This window comes from Micromys minutus (assembly GCF_963924665.1).
Source record: "Micromys minutus genome assembly, chromosome: 1".
In the NCBI taxonomy this organism is placed as follows: Eukaryota; Metazoa; Chordata; class Mammalia; order Rodentia; family Muridae; genus Micromys; species Micromys minutus.
Window position 1 is genome coordinate 142,465,791 of NC_137969.1, and position 18,188 is coordinate 142,483,978.

An 18,188-nucleotide genomic window follows, 5' to 3' on the forward strand; every position below is an offset into this window, starting at 1 on the left:
CAGAGTTGCTGTGCCAATACCTAAGGTAGTGGATGATCAATGAAGATGATCAATGAAGACTCCTGACAGCAACCTTGGGCCTCCACACATGTGTATATACATATGCACACACACTCCACTTACCTGAACATACCATGAGTGAACAAACACATACAGCTCTCCACAAGCAAATGTTGCTTTGCAAGTTCTGAGTTAAGTTTAGTTGACAGAAGGCAAGTCATTGGTACTTTATTAGAAAGATGCTTGTCCGCTTTGTTTGGTTGGTGATCAGAAAATGAAAATCATTTGTATAAGATAGGACATCCCAAATGATTCTAATGTAAAAATGTATCCCTTTGAACTTATGTTTATTTTGAAAATATCTTCTCCAATATGATATTTTCTTTATATCTTTTCATATATATTGCAAAATATACATATAAAGGTAGACAAACATGTAGGATATTATGTAAATGAGATTACATATTCATATTTTATAACAGCTATGTTTTGTGGGCATTTCTTACTTTAATAGATTCTTTAACATAATTCTAGTGACTATCACATTCTGTAGTGAATTATATAGTGAATTCTGAAATCTCATTCCCTCCATAATTAACCCGTGACAGCATGCAATCTGATATCATATATGTATATATATATATATATATATGTATATATATAGATGCTATAATTTATTTAATAAACTTATATTCTCAGTTCGTCCCAGGTTTCTCTTTTATAAAGCTTGCTGCGGTCATCAACTATATATTTATTATTTATAAATATCTCCCTAAGGTAAATCTCTAGCAAAATTATTGTGCCATATAATGATTATAGTTGTCACTTATTACAAATTACACTCACGAAGGTTATTCTAATGAATATGTCTGCCAGTGGTAGGCAGGACACTTGCCCTCTCCTGGTGAAACAGATTGCCGTCCTGGATTCTCATTTTTGATATGCTGTGTGTTGAGAATGAACGGTTTGCTTTGATTTTCTCTCACTCCCATGGCTTTCTTCACTCTGGGTATCTGTACACATTGACAGCATCTGTCCATTCATCCATCCTATGCTCATATCCTTGCTGTATTGTTCTTTGGGGACATTTAGTTTCTCCTCTTAACTCCCTTCATAATAAGGGTATTTTCCTTTCCTCATTAGGCAAAGATTTACAAAGTGTTTTTCTAATGCCATGATATCTTTTAAGTGTGTGCATGGCTTTTCTGTATGTATGGATTTGAACTTCAGCAGTCAAGCTTTCTGTCCTCCCTGGTTCTTTTGTGCACAATATATTTAAAGAGGCTTCCCCTCCCAAAGATTAGAAAAATATTTCCCCACATACTTCAGTTCTTTCATGTTGTTTACTTGTTTTGTACATCTGGAATTGATTTTTGTGTGGTGTTAGACTAGAATTGGGTATCTCCCATACACGTTCACAGCTCTTTACAGAACAGAATGCCTCTGTATCCTTCCCTTCAAGCTATTCCCAGAGCTCAAACTCTCGATGAAGTCCTGGGTTCATGCTTTTCTCAACCAGAGCTGTAGTTTGTCTTCTCTGATTGTTTAGTTTCTGCTGGCAGCGTGGCCTGAAATCCTGTTTATGACAAGCCTAACAGCAGGGAGTATGACCATGAGAATAGAATCCAAGTGCTTCCTCTGGACAGGACAGAAATGATATAGGGTGAGGCTGCCTCACTATGGGGTTAGAAACAAAGGCTCAGCAGCCAGCCTGCCCCATGTGGATGTGTAGTGTGGCTCTTAATGCTGTTGGGAAGGAAAAAGGGAGATGTGCAATGGGTGTACCTGAAACTTGGACCTCAAGAGGCTTCATGTCCCTGTCATTTTGCAGATGCCGACTTAACTGTTCTGTGTGAATATGAAAGATTAGTATTTTAACAAACAAACAGATGAACTTTCTCAACTACTTCTCACATGACCTGAATTTGACCTCAATACTCAAATTCTTTCTTTAAAATTTTAAAATTTATTTTTAATGTGTGTGTGTGTGTGTGTTTTCTGCATATGTTCATGGGCATCCTATGTGTGCCCAGTGTCTGCAAAGGCCAGAGGGATATTTCAGACCTACTGCAACTGGAGTTAGAAAAGGTTGGGGAATCCAGGCCCTCTGCAAGAGCAAATTCCTGTTAACTGCTGAACTATTGCTCCAGCCCTGTGTGTGTCTTTCTTAACTTACTTTGAATAACAAGATTTAGCTTCTGTGAGAACATGACATTAAAATCCTTGCAGGTTTTAGCACTCAGCAGGTGAAGGTAAGCACAAGCTTGATTTCAGCCTAGACAACAGTGAGTTCAAAGTCAGCCTGAGCTACAAACCAAGACCTTGGCATAAACAGAAACACAGAACAGTAAACATTGTAGTTGAGCTGGATTTGCCTTCGGTCCTCAAGGCATCAGCTGCCTTGGTTCTTTTTTCTTGGCTAAACTTCAAATTCAAAGACTCATCTACATAAATTCAATTTTATTATTCTGGAAGCTGTACTGTTCATGTAAATCACCCCAAACATGAGCTAAATTTTCTCTTTATGAGTAGAAATAAAAAAAAATTTAAGTTTGTCATATCACAGCAATATTGGTGAACACACTGTCATTTAATAAAACTGAAATATTTTATTTTCTGAGTTCTACTAGTTTGCAAATTGTCTAAGAAGCAGGAAATCTGGTGTTTTTCTTAGCCTGTATGCTGTTTCCTCCCTTTCTCTTCCTGCTGCCAAGCAAGCCCTCTCCCACAGGCCACAAAAAAAAAAAAAAAAAAAAAAAAAAAAAAAAAAAAAAAAAAATTGTGACGCAAAACTATAAGGTTCTTACTTTAAAGGTTATGGAGTCTCAAACATTATTTGTGGCATTATGTGAGGATAAATCACAGTGAGGTTGAAGGCATGCATCTTTAATGCCTGATGTACAATTCTCTTCATTGTCCTGGCTTTACAATGCTATGGGGGTGAAGCACTCACAGTTCATGTCCCAAGTTGTTTAAAGTCATGAAATGCTGATATTTCAAACACACTGTATTTTAACTGTTTTTTTTGATTCTTTCTCCTACAGTTTACATTTCTGTATGCTTGATTTTGAAGGTCTGAGACATGTTCAATTTTTTTCTGGCTGTTTTTAAAAGCAGAGGTTATCCTTGGGTTAAATTTCACACCCCCATGCAAGCAGAGAAACACTTGCAGATTGTTTAGTGTGAGTGTTTTGATTTCTCTCCTGTAACATACATAAACTATTTTGTTTTGGTTAGAAGCATCGATTTTAATGTAAGAAGTCACTCTTTGGGCCATAGTGTAGTCCTCAAGGTATTTAAATTTTAATGCAGAATTCGAGAGGCCCCGCCCCTTCCTTCTAAGGACTAATTTCTATTTAAGCACCCTTTTTTACAATGTTCCACATTCTTCCTGTTTTGAAGGTAAAAGAAATAATAATTCCTAGTTGTGGTGAAGGGGAGGAGCAGGCAGGAGGGAAGAGACCTAATCTTACATCTCTACTTTGAGTTCCACTGTGCTCTGAGTTCTTCATTTAATCTAGCAGTTCTCAGCCTATGGGTCATGACCCCTTTGGGGTTGTGTATCAGATATCCTGCATATCGGATACCCGGTGTATCCACTACAATTTATAACAGTAGCAACATTACAGTTCTGAAGTAGCAACAAGATAATTTTATGGTTGGGCAGCGGTTTCTCACTTCATGTATTAAAAGGTTGCAGCATCAGGAAAGTTAAGAACCACTTGGAGGTAGCCATAGGTTTGGCAGAGAGATGTTTGGCTCTAGGGCAGTAACTGGTGGAGCTGATGTAGGTTCCCAGAACCCTGTCTGCAAGGTTTGCCCCAGTAGCATCTGGCTGAGTCCGTAGCAAGCTCATCAAGACCCACCTCTTTATCTCATATCCAAGTAAGCATGTTGCATATGAGAAGTTGCTGCTATTAAAAAAAAAAAAGTATAGAATAGTCTATGGAGGCATGGCCCATATTCTGTCTGATCTAACATGCAGATTCGAGGTTACACTATGACCACAGTAAGACCTCTACCACACCTGGAGACTGAATAAAGAAGCCATTTCTTTACTGGGGCACCTTTTGTTTTATTACTTGAAAGAAGGAAGGTGAGATTCTGAAGATCGTCGGGTCTCTTGTGGCGGAACAGTCTAGACTCTGGATTTCCGGATTGTTGGCTGGCTGCTTCTACTACTGGTTCCTTGTAGAAAACCTCTGACACCAAGAGAATAAGGAGGAAGGCCAACCAAGAGTGTCAGGATACTCTGTGTCCCCTCATGTACCAAGCCCTCAATCGTAGCCAACTGCACCTTTGTGAAGTGCTAGGAAATTATTTTCCTTCTGGAAGTCAGATGTAGATGTATCTTTAAGACTCATGGCTGTTGACAGGACATGACTCAAAGAAGGTTTCTTTTCAAACCCAATGCTGGTGAACACTGGATAGGATCAATCAAAAAGGGTGTTTACAATGATTCGTTTTGTAAGTTACATTGAACCCCAGTTACAGTTAGCATTATTCATTGCCTCAGATTATTTTACCATTTTTTTTTTCTGGGTTGTGAAGAAGAACATGTCAAAATGTGGTGAAAATGGTTCTTTTCTCAGAAATGCTGGAAGCCCTCTCTCGGCTTAAGCAAGTTTCCAGTGCAGTGTGTGTAATAAATCACCTGTCTTTGCTTCATAATTGTCAGCCACAGAATGGAAAACTAGCACTTACAAAGGGATCAAGTATTGCAATAAAAATAATCTGCCTTTGAGTCATCACGTGGCTTCCATAAATCACCGTAGTTTTCTGGAAGAAACTGGTTGCTGTCTTCACTGAACGAGCAGCCAGGGCTCTTGACCTTTGATAAGGAGACCTAGGGTGTCAATTGGGCATGTCTTCCGCTCCTTCAGCACTAGCTGAGAACCTGCAAAGCTCGTGGAGGGATGGTAGGCAGGGGAGGAGAGACACAAGATGAAGGAAGACCTTGTTCCTGCCCTCCCAGAGATTGATGGCTACAGCAAGCCAAGCTCAAAATCCGAAATCTCAAGTTCCTCCTTTCTGATTTTACACTCTGCCTTATGCCCAGTCTGAGCCACGTTTTTGTCCTATGTAAAGATATGACATAGGCACTCTTTGGTGTTTGGTGGAAAATGACAGTCTCTTTGCCTATTAAATATGCTTAGAGTAGGTCATAAATGGCACATTTTATACTACCAGGTAAATGTACCATCTGGTCAGTTGGGGCATTTAAATAGTCAGCTTTCAGCTTAACTATTAAATAAATAAACAAACAAACAAACGAATGAATAAATAAATAAATAAGACATTATTATATAGGGAGTTCAGGGGGGTCCTTTTGGGTTTGTCCATCAAAGTGCATCTTGGTTAGGTTGTCCTGCTTAAATTCTTCCCTATTAAAAAAAAATGAATGATGCTTTCCAGCTATTCCTTGGCCCTCACATATATATATAAGTGGGACTCTGTGTGTCCCTCTTGCTTGATTCAAACTTGTGGAAACAACGTGATTAAGGAAGGTCGTTTTGTAAGATTCTTTTGCATGTTGCTTCCATGCTAAGGAAATAGAACGAGTTGATGTTCAGAGACATCAACAAAAGCTTTAGCTCTTGATGTCTCCGCACATTTATTTTCTCGGATTGTAAAGTTCCTTGAAGTTTTCATGCATCGGAATGTGTGTTAGTATGGAATGAGAATCATCTTTGTTGGTCATCATTATCATCATCATCCTTGCTATCATCAACATCATCAACATCAGCAGCAGCAGCAGCTTTTTTTTTTTTTTTTTTTTTTTTGTACAATTGGTGGCTTAAAAATTGCAAATAGCCAATGGAGAGCTATTGGCAGTTAATGGTTGCTGGGGGAGGAAGAACCAATTTTCCTCAGAAATGTGACCTCTGCAGGTTGCTCATATTTCAGCGGATAGCCCTTGATTCAGGCACACATGCTTAACACTTAGAGGACAGAGTCAGTTTCGAAGAGAAAAAGTAAAGAGGGGATATTAAGTTGAGAGGTGTTTGGAAGTTGCTGTCTAGGAGTGATTTAGTATGGTGAATAGGATTGATATAATTGAAATGCACGTATACATGTATGAAATGAAAACATACATAAAATGTGCGTATACACGTGTGAAATTAAAGCAGACATGAAATAACTGTTCAAATGGCCTCACTGCTTTTGTCCCCTTTGTTCTCACCTGCCCCCTTTCAAATCTTCTCCATCAGGAAAAAAAAAAAAAAAGGCCTCATGCTTGAATTGTGGCTACTAAAAGTACCTACTACACACAAGGTGTAATTGTTCCAAAACAAACTCTGAAAAATCACAACGAGAAAAACAGATTTAAAAAATTTGAATCAATTGTCATTTTGGGTTTATAGAATATATTTTTTTCTTGACGGAACCCTCAATACATTTTTAAGCGACGGTCAGAGAGGCCATTCCCTCCTGGATACCCAATATCTCAGTCACTGGCGCATCGTGGAGCAATCAGCCCTTGCAGTAGGGAAGACTTAGGTGTGTACGAAGAGCTGCGGTGGTCTTTCACGTACTCTTGTCTTGTTGGCTAGGGCGCTCATTATGACATACACAGCTTCGTTCTTTGGCTGACATCACAGGAAGTACAGATGTGGGCCCTTCCATTTGCTTTTGCTTGACCACCCGAATGTTCTTTCTTTTAGGGCGTGTTGGAGAGCTTCCTGGGTACCGCCGTCTCTGGAGCTATCTTTTGCCTTTTTGCGGGTCAACCACTCACCATCTTGAGCAGCACGGGACCTGTCTTGGTGTTTGAGAGGCTTCTTTTCAACTTCAGCAAGTATGTATCTGTCTGTCTGTCTGCCTGCTTGTCCGTCTGTCTGTCTGGTTACTTGATCTCCTATGTTGTTTCATTTGGACAAGGCACAGAATAGCAGTGAAATAGATCCAAGAAGCTGCCAAAAATACTGGAGTGATAAGATTTGGAAGTCAAAAGAGCCTTAAGGATTAAGTTGTTCGGAGCTTGGTTTACAGTCATTTCAAGAGGCCTATCTCTTGTGCTTTCTGCTCCTTCAGTAATAATTCTCTTCTCTGTTGCCTTGTTTCATGCCTCGAGGGCTGACTCCCAGGGACTAAAAGCCTCAGATTCCTTTGCCCTCCAGAGCTTCCTGCTGGTTTAGATAATGAAGAGAGAGCAAAGTTTTAGGATGTCACATTCTCCCATCATCCCCTGCTTTCAGCACAGCAGCCTGGCTTGCTTCCTGACACTGGCCTCTGTCGGGTGGCCTGTCTAGCCTAGTTTTAGCTCACCAGGCTCTTGTAACTCCATTCCTTGTGTGACCTTTAAAAGCCCAAGATTGATAATGGCTCCCTGCTCTAGTTAGCTCTGAGTGGATCCGAATCGCCATTTTAAGGGGAGGGGGAGTTAGGGTTTTGTGAATTGCCTGTTTATTTTATTTTCCTCGAGTCCCACTTTAAAATGCCCTTTTCTGTCATGATACTGAAACAGTGAAGAAACCAAATGACTTGTGCCAGGTTATATGGTTCATTAGTAAAAGAAACAGAATGTTCTTAACCCATGGCTCTCCTGTTCTTCACTATAGATAGCATCCAGTGCCCAGGCAGAAAGAAGCAATGCCAATATTTTCTTTTAGAAACTGATGGGTCATTTTAAATAAGGGAGGAGGGTGATTGAGACGAGGATATTGTTTAAATTGTTATTTTAGCACATGAATAGGTTGACAGTAAAATTGTGTATCCTTGTCTCTCTGCTGTGCTTGCTGCACCTCTAGAACAGGCTTGCCTTACTGGATGCTCTCAGTGCTGATGTTGTGTCTTGTGAACATTCCTTTGCAGAATTTCCATATTCTGTATTGCAGCGAAGTGCAGGATTTTAATTTTAGAATAGCCAGTGTCTACACAGTAACTGTATCCGTACCTTCTCTGTTGCTGTTCTAGGCTAACCCGACAAGCTGTAACTTAGAGGAGAAAGGGTTTGCACTGATGTACAGTTCCCTGCAAGGAAAGCAGAGTGAAAGAGGTGTGAGGGGGCGTGGCTGTTGGGAGGTTGAGAAAGATCAGGAAATGGGGCCAGGGCATACAACCTCAAAGCTAACCTCTTATTCCAGCCAGCCTCAGCCTTCTGAAACTTTTTTTTTTAAAATCTGGGCAGAGAACATCAGTGAAAGTCCTCTGAGCGCTTGAAGTTGCAATGTTTAAATAGAATTGTGACTTTTCTGTAGATCCTTATTACAGATTTCTCCTCCACCATAATTCTGTGAAGGACATGGAAAGAATTTTATTCTTGTCAGTTTATAGAGAGAGTCAAACAGTTTTTATATGTTTAAGAAAACATTTTGTGAGACCAGAAAGGCTTCATGGGAAGATTAAACAAGTGTGTGTTATAAACAGGAACAAACAGACAGAGACTTGCAAGGAGATTTATTGGATGCAATGTGATCAGAGTCTGAATCTACAGAAAATGTTTGTGCCTTGGTTTGTTTTACTTATTGTAAGCTACAGAGTATTTCCTTCCACAAGCGAGTTCCTTTCTCACTTTCCCTTCTGTTTCATCATAATTGGTTCTGTTACATAGTTCCCAGCAATTTATTTGAAAACAGTTGTAAAGCAATGAGAAACATTTGCAAAACTGCCTTAAACCCAACATCGCCTTATTATGTGACAAATGGTACTTTTATGCACAGTGCTGTGAATTTATTCATTTACTTCTCTTAGAATCCCAGTAATGCTGGTCTTTCCTCTGGAGACAAAGTACTTCGAGTACACTGTTTCCCAAAGTTGCTTTGACTCATTATCAGGCTTCAGATGCTTCCTAGAGCAAAGCTTCCTGTGTTCCTTGGATGTACAGTGCTCCAGTCTCCATTTGGTCCTTTTCTTTTCCGTACACCAAAGAATCAAGATGGCTGCCCAGTCGAGCGACTATTAGTTCATCTTGCCCAGCTTTGCCCCAGCGTATTTTTCCCTTTCAGAAGCTGTAGTTGAGTCCTTGTTTTGCAGGGTCGGGGTAGTTATCACATATAACCAATTGGTTTGTGACTAAGATTCTCATCTTCCAGTTCTTGAAAACATAAACGCTGTGGATTCATAGCAGAGCTGTTGTTTTAGTCAGTGATTTTATTTGAGTTCATTCTCACTGAACTGTTTGAAAGTCTTTCAGAATATCAAGTCTGGTGTATACTGTTTAGGTTCTAAGATTTAAGTTTGTATATGCATTTGTCCTTTGTATCCAAACCCATGATGTTTTAATTGCTTAACAATGAATGGATTTGTCTCTTTATACTTGCTTGCAGACATCAATTCTGTAAGAACTTCTAGCATACTTGGAACAAATCTTGAGTGTGCTAGCGTTCAGTCTGGGCATGGTGGCCTATGATTTTAGTATGTGAAAGATAGGTAGAGGAAGTACTATAACTTCAAAGCCAGCCCTGGTTGTATACTGAGTTCCATGCAAGCCTGAACTATTGAGTGAGCCCCTATCTCAAAAGCAAAACAGAAAACCAAAGCAGTAGAGATGTAGATACACACAGAACTGGGATAGAAGGTAAAGCTGTTGTTGAAATATCTCCGAAGAGCTACAAAACATAAATCATACTAAAGTTCATAATTTCCATGTTTTCTCTATTCTACTATCCACCTAACAGGATGCAGCCTATTTCACATTTACCCAAACTCCATGCATTTAAATGTTAATCTCTCCAGAAACAGACTTGTGGAAATACAGAATAATGGTTTGCCATATATTTGTATACCCTATATATGTTGACATAAAATTAACTATACCTGTGTGTAAGAAACTTTAAAACCAACATTCTTATAATTATTTCCTAGCTCTATGTAGTATCTTAGAGGCCACTGCTAGTCACTGTCTTAGTCAAGACATGAGGTATAGGCATGTTCTCCTTCGTCTATTATGAATATATTAGTATATAATATATTAGTCACCTTTGAATGAGCAAAGTATTGTTCTTGGTGGAGGAGTAGAATTTTGTTCTATGAACAGTTGGGAAGTCATTGGAAGGTTTTAGCTGAGATGTATGATTATCACTTAAAAGATTTCTGGTGTAGAAAATTGTTTTGAGTAGGCCAAGCATAAATATCAGTAAATAAAGGAGTTTAAAGGTTTTTGTCAGGCAAAGATATAGTTGCTCAAAGTGAGTGAATGATAGGGAACAAGGCAATATGATGACTTGGGAAAGTGTTCAAACAGTGTCTGGTATCAGAAACCCGTTGTCTAGAAACAAGGCTATGGTCAAGTAGGCAGGATCCTTGGTTCTTAGGTTCTATCTCCTCTTTCATCACATTATGGAATAAAATGATGAATTATGAATTAACAATCATTAAAAAACACTTCCTCTATACCTTAATAAAGATAACCACTATGTGGTCATGAAACACCAATACTTGGCCCATCATTTTCTATCAATTTTGACCTAGAAGAAATGGGCAGAGCATTGAAAGACAGTAGCCTACTTTAGATGATGATGGTCCATTGTAAGACTTCTATGGAACAAGCCCAGGCAGAGCAAGGTAGACAAGATACTTCTCACACAGTATGAGGAAAGGTTATCCTGTCATGGGCACTCATATGAGAACCAGCAGTGTTTGGCTTCATTATGGCAGGGCAACCTCTCTTTATCTGATAACGACCAGTGTTTATCCTCCTGTTCCTGTTCTTATTGATACTCTGTGCAGAGTGCACATTTTAGGGAACCACGTATCTTTTAGACTACTCTTCTACTCTCTGACTCGACTCTTCCTACTCAGTCTGGAATGTTTCTTCATACATATTCCCAAACACCTTGATGTCCTTTCTGCAACTCCATTTCCTCCCAGGGTAACTTACCCTCTTCTCTAGTGACACCATCACTTAGCATTTTATATTATAATTGTCATTATCATTTTGTCTCCTTTAGTGGAAGACAGACCTTAGTTTGAGCACACACTACAGACTGATGTTACTGTTGTTGTCATTACTCAGGACATTAACCACTACATTATCCCTTACACACCTGCTATCAATGCTTTTAAGTTCTGGTCTGTATACTTCATGAATACCTATTTTTAAACAATGATTTTTTTTAAATTCAAGCTCATTCTTTAACAATTCCATACATGCACCATGGTTATGCTCACCCCACCCTCTCTTACCTCTCCCTCATCCCTATGAACCATTTTTTCATCCCCTAAAAGTACTTTTCTAAGACTGATAATCCATTTTAGTGTTTTGTGACTCACCTTGTTCAACCAGGGTCATCTGTGCAACCATACTTGATATTTTTCATTGAAGTCTTGTGGGTTTGTGAGTAGGTAGGCCAGTGAAGGCAATAACTCACTGTCTGCCAGAGTCTACGTGCAGCTAACAGGAAATCCACGAGTTACAGGACTCTGTGAACTTGTTCCCTAACAATGCCTGCCTGTTGTTGATCTCATTTTCTTTTAACCAACTGAATATAATAAACTGTGCCCGGTAGAAGTTTGTGATTGTCATTTTTGTCTTCCCTCAGAGATAGTATGGATGTCTTTTATCTCTTATGTCCTTTGTGGCTCCTTTGCTGCAGAACTCCCTAAGCATTGCAAGAGACAGGTATCAAGAAATAAGTATGGTATCTGTGTAGGGCTGAGCAGTCAATCATCAGTTATCATCAACGGTTTCCAAGGCATTCCGTAGGAAGAGGGGCTTTCTGATTTAAGTAGAGGTAGCATTTGTCTGTAAACATTAATATTCAGTAGGCATTTTTTTATCTGTCTAACTAAACAGCAATATTAAATTCCTGCCTTGGCCCTGTGACCTCCCCAGTCACGGTTCTTTAGCAGATTTATATTACCAGGCATAGGTTTCCTCTGCTATAGAAGCCCTCAACTTCAATCAGAAAGTAATTGGTTTCATCTGAAACAGTCAGACCACTGTTAAACCACTCTCTCTCTCTCTGTGTGTGTGTGTGTGTGTGTGTATCTTTTTAAGTTGGTATTGTAGTTTATAGGGTTCAATGCTGAGTAAGGGGTGTGGATACAGTTTCTTACTCAGCAGCCTGCCTGCATATTACCCTTTGATTCTATGAAAGCCAGCTAGCAGGGGGAAGCTTCCACCTCAAAAGTTAATTTTTGAAAGCAATTTTAGTGACACCCCACCAAACCTTTTAGAGTAATTCCTAAAGGTAGTGTAATAATATCTTGAACCTAAATCCTTAAAATTTTCTGGATAAAAATTTAGCTTTGTGTTAGTTTTGCCTGAAAGTGATCTTGTGTTTTTAGCAACCATTTTATAGGAATGTTATTTGGTTTAGATTCTGCATATATCTCTTGAAGGAACAGTCAACATACCTGTTTGATTTTGCTCGTTTGCTTTTCCTTCCCAGGGACCATAATTTTGACTACTTAGAGTTTCGTCTTTGGATTGGCCTGTGGTCAGCCTTTTTGTGTCTCATCTTGGTGGCCACTGATGCCAGCTTCCTGGTCCAGTACTTCACCCGTTTTACAGAAGAAGGGTTCTCCTCTCTGATCAGCTTCATCTTCATCTATGATGCTTTCAAGAAGATGATCAAGCTAGCAGATTACTATCCTATCAACTCTGACTTCAAAGTGGGTTACAACACTCACTTTTCCTGTGCTTGCCTGCCACCTGACCCAGGTAAGGAAGCCTTGGGTAGAACTTGCACTTACGCTCTGTAGGAAGCTTGCAAAGTTCCAGTATAGTATAATGTTTCTCTGAAAGGATCTTACCTGGTTTTCTTTAAGGGGTCATAGTATGAAACTTGACATATCAGGTACCTAGGCATGGCATTAAATGAGACAATGACTTCAGGATCCCTAGGATGGGAATGAAGCCAGGTCAGTGCTTGTGATTACCTCAAACTCTGCAGCATTTACAAGGAACGGATGTCAACATGATTTTTATTTTATGAGGTAATTGGGGAGGCTCAGGCATGTGTATAATGAGTCTAAAGATCAAATGAACCCAATTCTCTGAATTTCTATTTTGCATTTTACTGTTTCGTGATTGCTATGAGAATCTCTTCCTTTAAATGATGTTTAAGTAGATTATCTTAAACCATGGGGGAGAATACTAATTCATTTTTTATAAGTTGCGTCATGGAATTAAAAAAGGAAGTTCAAATTTGAGACATTTAATGAATAACTGGGACCTTTTAGTTTAATTCTGGTATGTAATGTCAGTAAGGAGGGAAAGGCCAAGGAGAAGGTGAGAAGAAAGAAAAGCAAGTGGCCATGTGTGCATGTATATATGCATATATATAGATACATACATACATATATACACATATACATACATATACTATATACATATAAAATGTTTACATGATTATGTATATATATAAATCTGCTACTAGTATGTATGTATATATACATATATACATATACATGTATACACATACACACTAATTGTGAGATCAGAAGAGAATAACGTAACATTTGAGTGAGTAATATGATAACTTATAATTTAATATTGATCTTAATAATTTAATATCTATTCAAATTTAAATCAATATGTTTTTTAGAATAAATGTGTTCAAAGTCACAATAATATTTTTAGAATAATTCCTCATTGATTATAGAGAACAAGGCTATAAGAATTCACTCTGAGCAAGATACTCTAGATTTCTCTAATAGACTAATGGATTGGTGTTTGTATCATACAATTTAATGACAATAGTATTATAGATACCATGCTCTACAGTTAGCTATAGGTTGGTGTTACCTAGAGTAAAAATTGGTACACATTTCACACTTTTTGAATTATACCTAGTGGGTTGAATCCAATAGAATCCTGAAGTTGGATACACAAGGATGTAAAGTATATTCATGGAATATCTGCTCTCACTTCTGAATTCTGAGGTTCAGCCTTTTCTATTCATAGTAAAGCAAATGGAATTGCACTGTAGGTCAGATACAAAATGCATATAAATTTAAAATTAAAGGGTTTTCTTTTCTGTGTGCTGTGGGAGGCTGTGGGCAATGACTTCCAGGTAAGCTGGTGGTGTAACTCATCCTTTGAGAGACTGAGAATATTGATTATCATTTGCATGGAGGAGAAACAAAGTAGCACCTCATGGGTAACTGGCCATAGTACTGATGGGAAGACTGGTTATCTAGGACTTCACAACTGCAACTCTTCTTGTCTAGTTTAAGGATGATAAACACACATTAGTATAAAGCCTATACCTAAAAGCAAGGTAGTGTAATATAAGATTGAGATTTCACTATTCAGATGAGATTTGCATTGTTTTAGCAGGCTTGAAGTGGTAGTATATGAAATATCTCACATATTAAAAAGGGGCTTGTGTAGTATATAGTAGTGTATGCCTATGAATCAGGATTCTCTAGAGAAGCAGAATTAATATATTCATTACATATAAAGTATATATTACATATAAAGTATACACACACACACACACACACACACACACACACACACACACACACACATATATATATATATATATATATATATATATATATATATATATATATATAAAATGAGATTTATTAAATGGTCTCTCTAGTTTAACAATGGCTACCTTCCAGTGGAAATCTATGAACCCGGTAGGTATTCAGTCCATGAGGCTAGATGTCTCTGCTAATCTTCACTATACACTAAAATCCCAGGACAGTTGGTTCAAATTCCAGTAAAGGAATGACTTAGCAGTGAGATTAAGGGCAAACAGGCTGAGAAAAAGAGTTTCTTTCTTTCATGTTCTGTATGGAGAGGCTGCCATCGGAAGGTGTGGCCCAGATTACATATGGATCTTCCCACCTCAAAAGATATGGATTAAATCTTAGTCTTTCCACTTCAAATGATTTAGTTAAAAAGAAACCCTCACAGGTGTACCCAGACACTTGTGTTTTAGTTACTTCTAAATGTAGGTGCTTGCCTGGTATATTATAATGTTGGGGTCAATCCTTAATACTTAAAAAAAAAAAAGAAATTCAGAAGCATATTGACAATAGGAGTTTGAACATTCTCTTCCATTTATTTGTGTACATATACATACAAACATTTAGGTATTTATGCAAAACTCTGAACTGACTTGTTATACAAGTCTGAGTATACATTCAGCAAGTTTTCTAAACAAAATGAATTGTCCCTCAATGTTTTGTGGTCTGAGGTGTTTGTGAAACTGGACAAGGGCTTTGTCAGTACCACTGTTGTGCACAAAAGAAAGATCTGGTCTTGGCCTTATTCTATCTGTGGCTAATGGAAACTTCATTATTTCCTCTAATTGGATGATGGCAGACAGGTTAATATAGGTCTAAAGAAAGAATCAGTGAATGTGTTCTGGTTGAGAATGAGGTGAGGGGGGCAGAGATGGAAAGATAGAGAGAGAGAAGGAGAAGAGAAAGAAAGAAAGGATGGGAATAGAGAGATAGGAGGGCATTTCTTTGAAGCTCTCCTTCAATGAGGGAACTTTGTATGAGAAGTTGGCCCTGGGCGTTGAGCCAGCATCACATATAAAGTGCAGGGACAAGTTGCAGGATTATAGCTTCCTTCTAACTGTGTTCCCTGGGTTCTGTGATGCCCCAGGCCTGAATTGCTCTCAGAACATCCAGGTTCCCCTTTTCTAGGTTGCACTGCTGTAGATCTGCTGCTTAAGTACCAGTGACAAATGCCAACGACTGGAGCAAGTTCCTCCTCACCACATAGCTTGATCTCATCTTCCTCTACGTGATTATACGATGTGGTTAATAATAGTACCTTTTAGAACTGTCTTTAAAAGGCAGAGATAGTGTTGCATGCCTAGAATCCAGAACTTGGGAGGCTGAGGCAGGAGGATTTCAAGCTCTAAGCTAGCCTGGACTGTCTAATATTAACCTTGTATTGCCTCCTTCTCTAATAAATTAATGTAGATAACTGCTTAGAATGTTTCCTAGCATGTAATAAGTAATAAACACCCCCACCTGCTTTGTTACTGTTGCTATTGTTCATTACAATTTAACCTTTGGTATGAGCAACTGCCCAAAGAAGCTAACATGTATCATTTTTCCTTCTCCTCAGAGACCATTGGGTAGTTGGGCTTTTCTGATTCAACATTGTTGGTTACACTTACTTTTGTGGTGGTGTGACTTGTGAAATGATGATGGTCTAAGCCTGTGGAGTTTAATCCTGTTTGTGGTTTGGAAAAAGTCATATAGACATTCCTTAGTCACTATCCTTTTGCTATGAACTATTCTATTGCTGTGATAAAACACCATGACCAAGGAAACTCTCACAAAAGAAAGGTTTTATTTGGGGAGTGGCTCATAGATTCAGAGGCTCAGTCCATTGTCATATTGACAAGGAGCATCTTGGCAGATAATGAGGTACTGGGGAAGTAGCTAAGATACACCCTGATATGTAGGCTGAAAGGATGACATTTGACTTGGCCTGGGCTTTTGAAACTTCAACGCCCAACCCAAGTGACACACTTCCTCCAGTAAGGCTACATGTCTTAATCCTTTTCAAATAGTGCCACCCCCATGACTAAACATTCAACTATATATATCATTCTTATTCAAATCACAAGATATATGCATTTTTGTTAATTTTATGTGTTTTTCAAGCTTTATAAAATTAATAACTATAGGCTGGGTATGAAGGAACACACTTTTAATCCCAGCACTTGGGAGATCCAGGCAGCCGGACCTCTGTGTGTTCAGGGCCAGTCTGGTATATATAGTTAATTCAAGGCTAGGCAGAGCTACACAGTAATATCCTACTTAAAAAAAAGGAAGAATGAAGGAAGGGAGGGAGGGAGGGAAGAAGGGAGAAAGAAAAGAAGGAAGGAAGGAAGAATAAGAATGAAAGAAAAGAACTACATGACTATATAGTTACTATTCAACACTTGGCCAACTTTCCCATAACCTTTATAGCTGTGATAGCAAACTTCAAAGACTCATCATAAATGCATTTCTTCTGAAGAGCAAAATGAAGGGGTGTTGAGGGAAAAGGGTGTTAGGGAGAGTTGCACACACAGCCCAAGTAAGAGCTGGAAGAATAACAAAAGGCTGGTCTTTTATCACAACATGCACTCCTAGTAAAAGAATTCAATCAAGGAGTCAATAATATTTAAACTGGCGGATGGCTTGTTTTTCAACACTGGGGCAGTATGTAACAACAAGCCAGCAACTACACAGATGGAGCTGGGATCCTGCAAATTGTGGAGATTTTACAGAAATGGAAATAGAGGTCAATATTCTCTAAGAATACTCTATTCATCCCCACAATATTTTATGGCCTTTTAAATGTTTAAATTTTTTTGAATAGTTCATCCATGTATAATTCTCTATTCTTCAAGAATTTCATAAGACATAAATAAAATGTAGTTTGATATCTACAAGCTTCCCTGCCCCAACTTCTTTGAGACTATTCTATCTAGTCCTGACAACTTCTTGTCTTCTTCCTATTACCCACTGAGTACAATGAATATTTCACATGTCTGTAAAACAATCCACTGGAGTGTCAACAGTCTACAGAGGTCACATCCCAGATGGAAACAGACTTTTCTATCTACTGATAGATCCTCAGCTGTTGTGCTCCCTGTTTATCCATGCTAGAATCTTGACTGGCTTAGTCTTGTGTGGGTAGCCACAGCTTCTGTATATTGATGCATATATCAATGATATTATGCATTGTATAGAAATAAGTATTTAGAAGGGAGTTTGACAATGTGACCATTCAGCAAAACAATAACCATAGATTTGCCTCTGCCACCTGTAACTTCCCTAGCTGTGGGTTTTTGACTAGGCTTGATCTCCTTCCTATCAGGCAGGCCTTGAACCTAATCAGAAAGCTGTTGTTCCTAGTAACAGATATGTAACTATTGCCCGAGTGGTTAAATCTTTCCTGGTGTGTCTGTATTGTAACATGCAAAGTTCCGTACTGGGTGAGTTCACTTGCTCTCTCTAGCCTGCATAGCACCTCTAGGTACAGTGAAAGCTAGGTGTTGGGAAGAGAAATATCCATCATCCCTAGACTGCTTACTCTATGTCCTGAAGTGTCTTCAGAAATAGGCTCTTCCCATCACTGCAACCAAGATCAATAGTGAGAGCCAATATTGTGTGGTTGCTTTTGTTGCCTCTCTGACAAAGAACTTAGATGACAGTAACTTATGTTTGCCTCCTAAGTACTGGAACTAAAGGCATGCATGATTAGTGCCTGGCCTTAAAGTATTTTTAAACTAACTTGTGATCTAGGAGGTTCCTACAAGGTTTCTTCA

The 18,188-nt window shown here is 38.7% G+C and overlaps 1 protein-coding gene across 3 annotated transcripts in view; it reads left to right on the forward strand.

The window, feature by feature from the left end:
- SLC4A4 (solute carrier family 4 member 4) overlaps nt 1–18,188 on the forward strand; it is a 263,965-nt gene that overhangs the window by 181,044 nt on the left and 64,733 nt on the right. For all 3 annotated transcript variants that reach the window (XM_080926202.1, XM_080926204.1, XM_080926203.1), the window contains exons 12-13: nt 6,666–6,799; nt 12,336–12,607. In XM_080926202.1, coding sequence (XP_080782328.1) covers nt 6,666–6,799; nt 12,336–12,607 — 406 coding nt within the window. The remainder of the gene's footprint in view (nt 1–6,665; nt 6,800–12,335; nt 12,608–18,188) is intronic.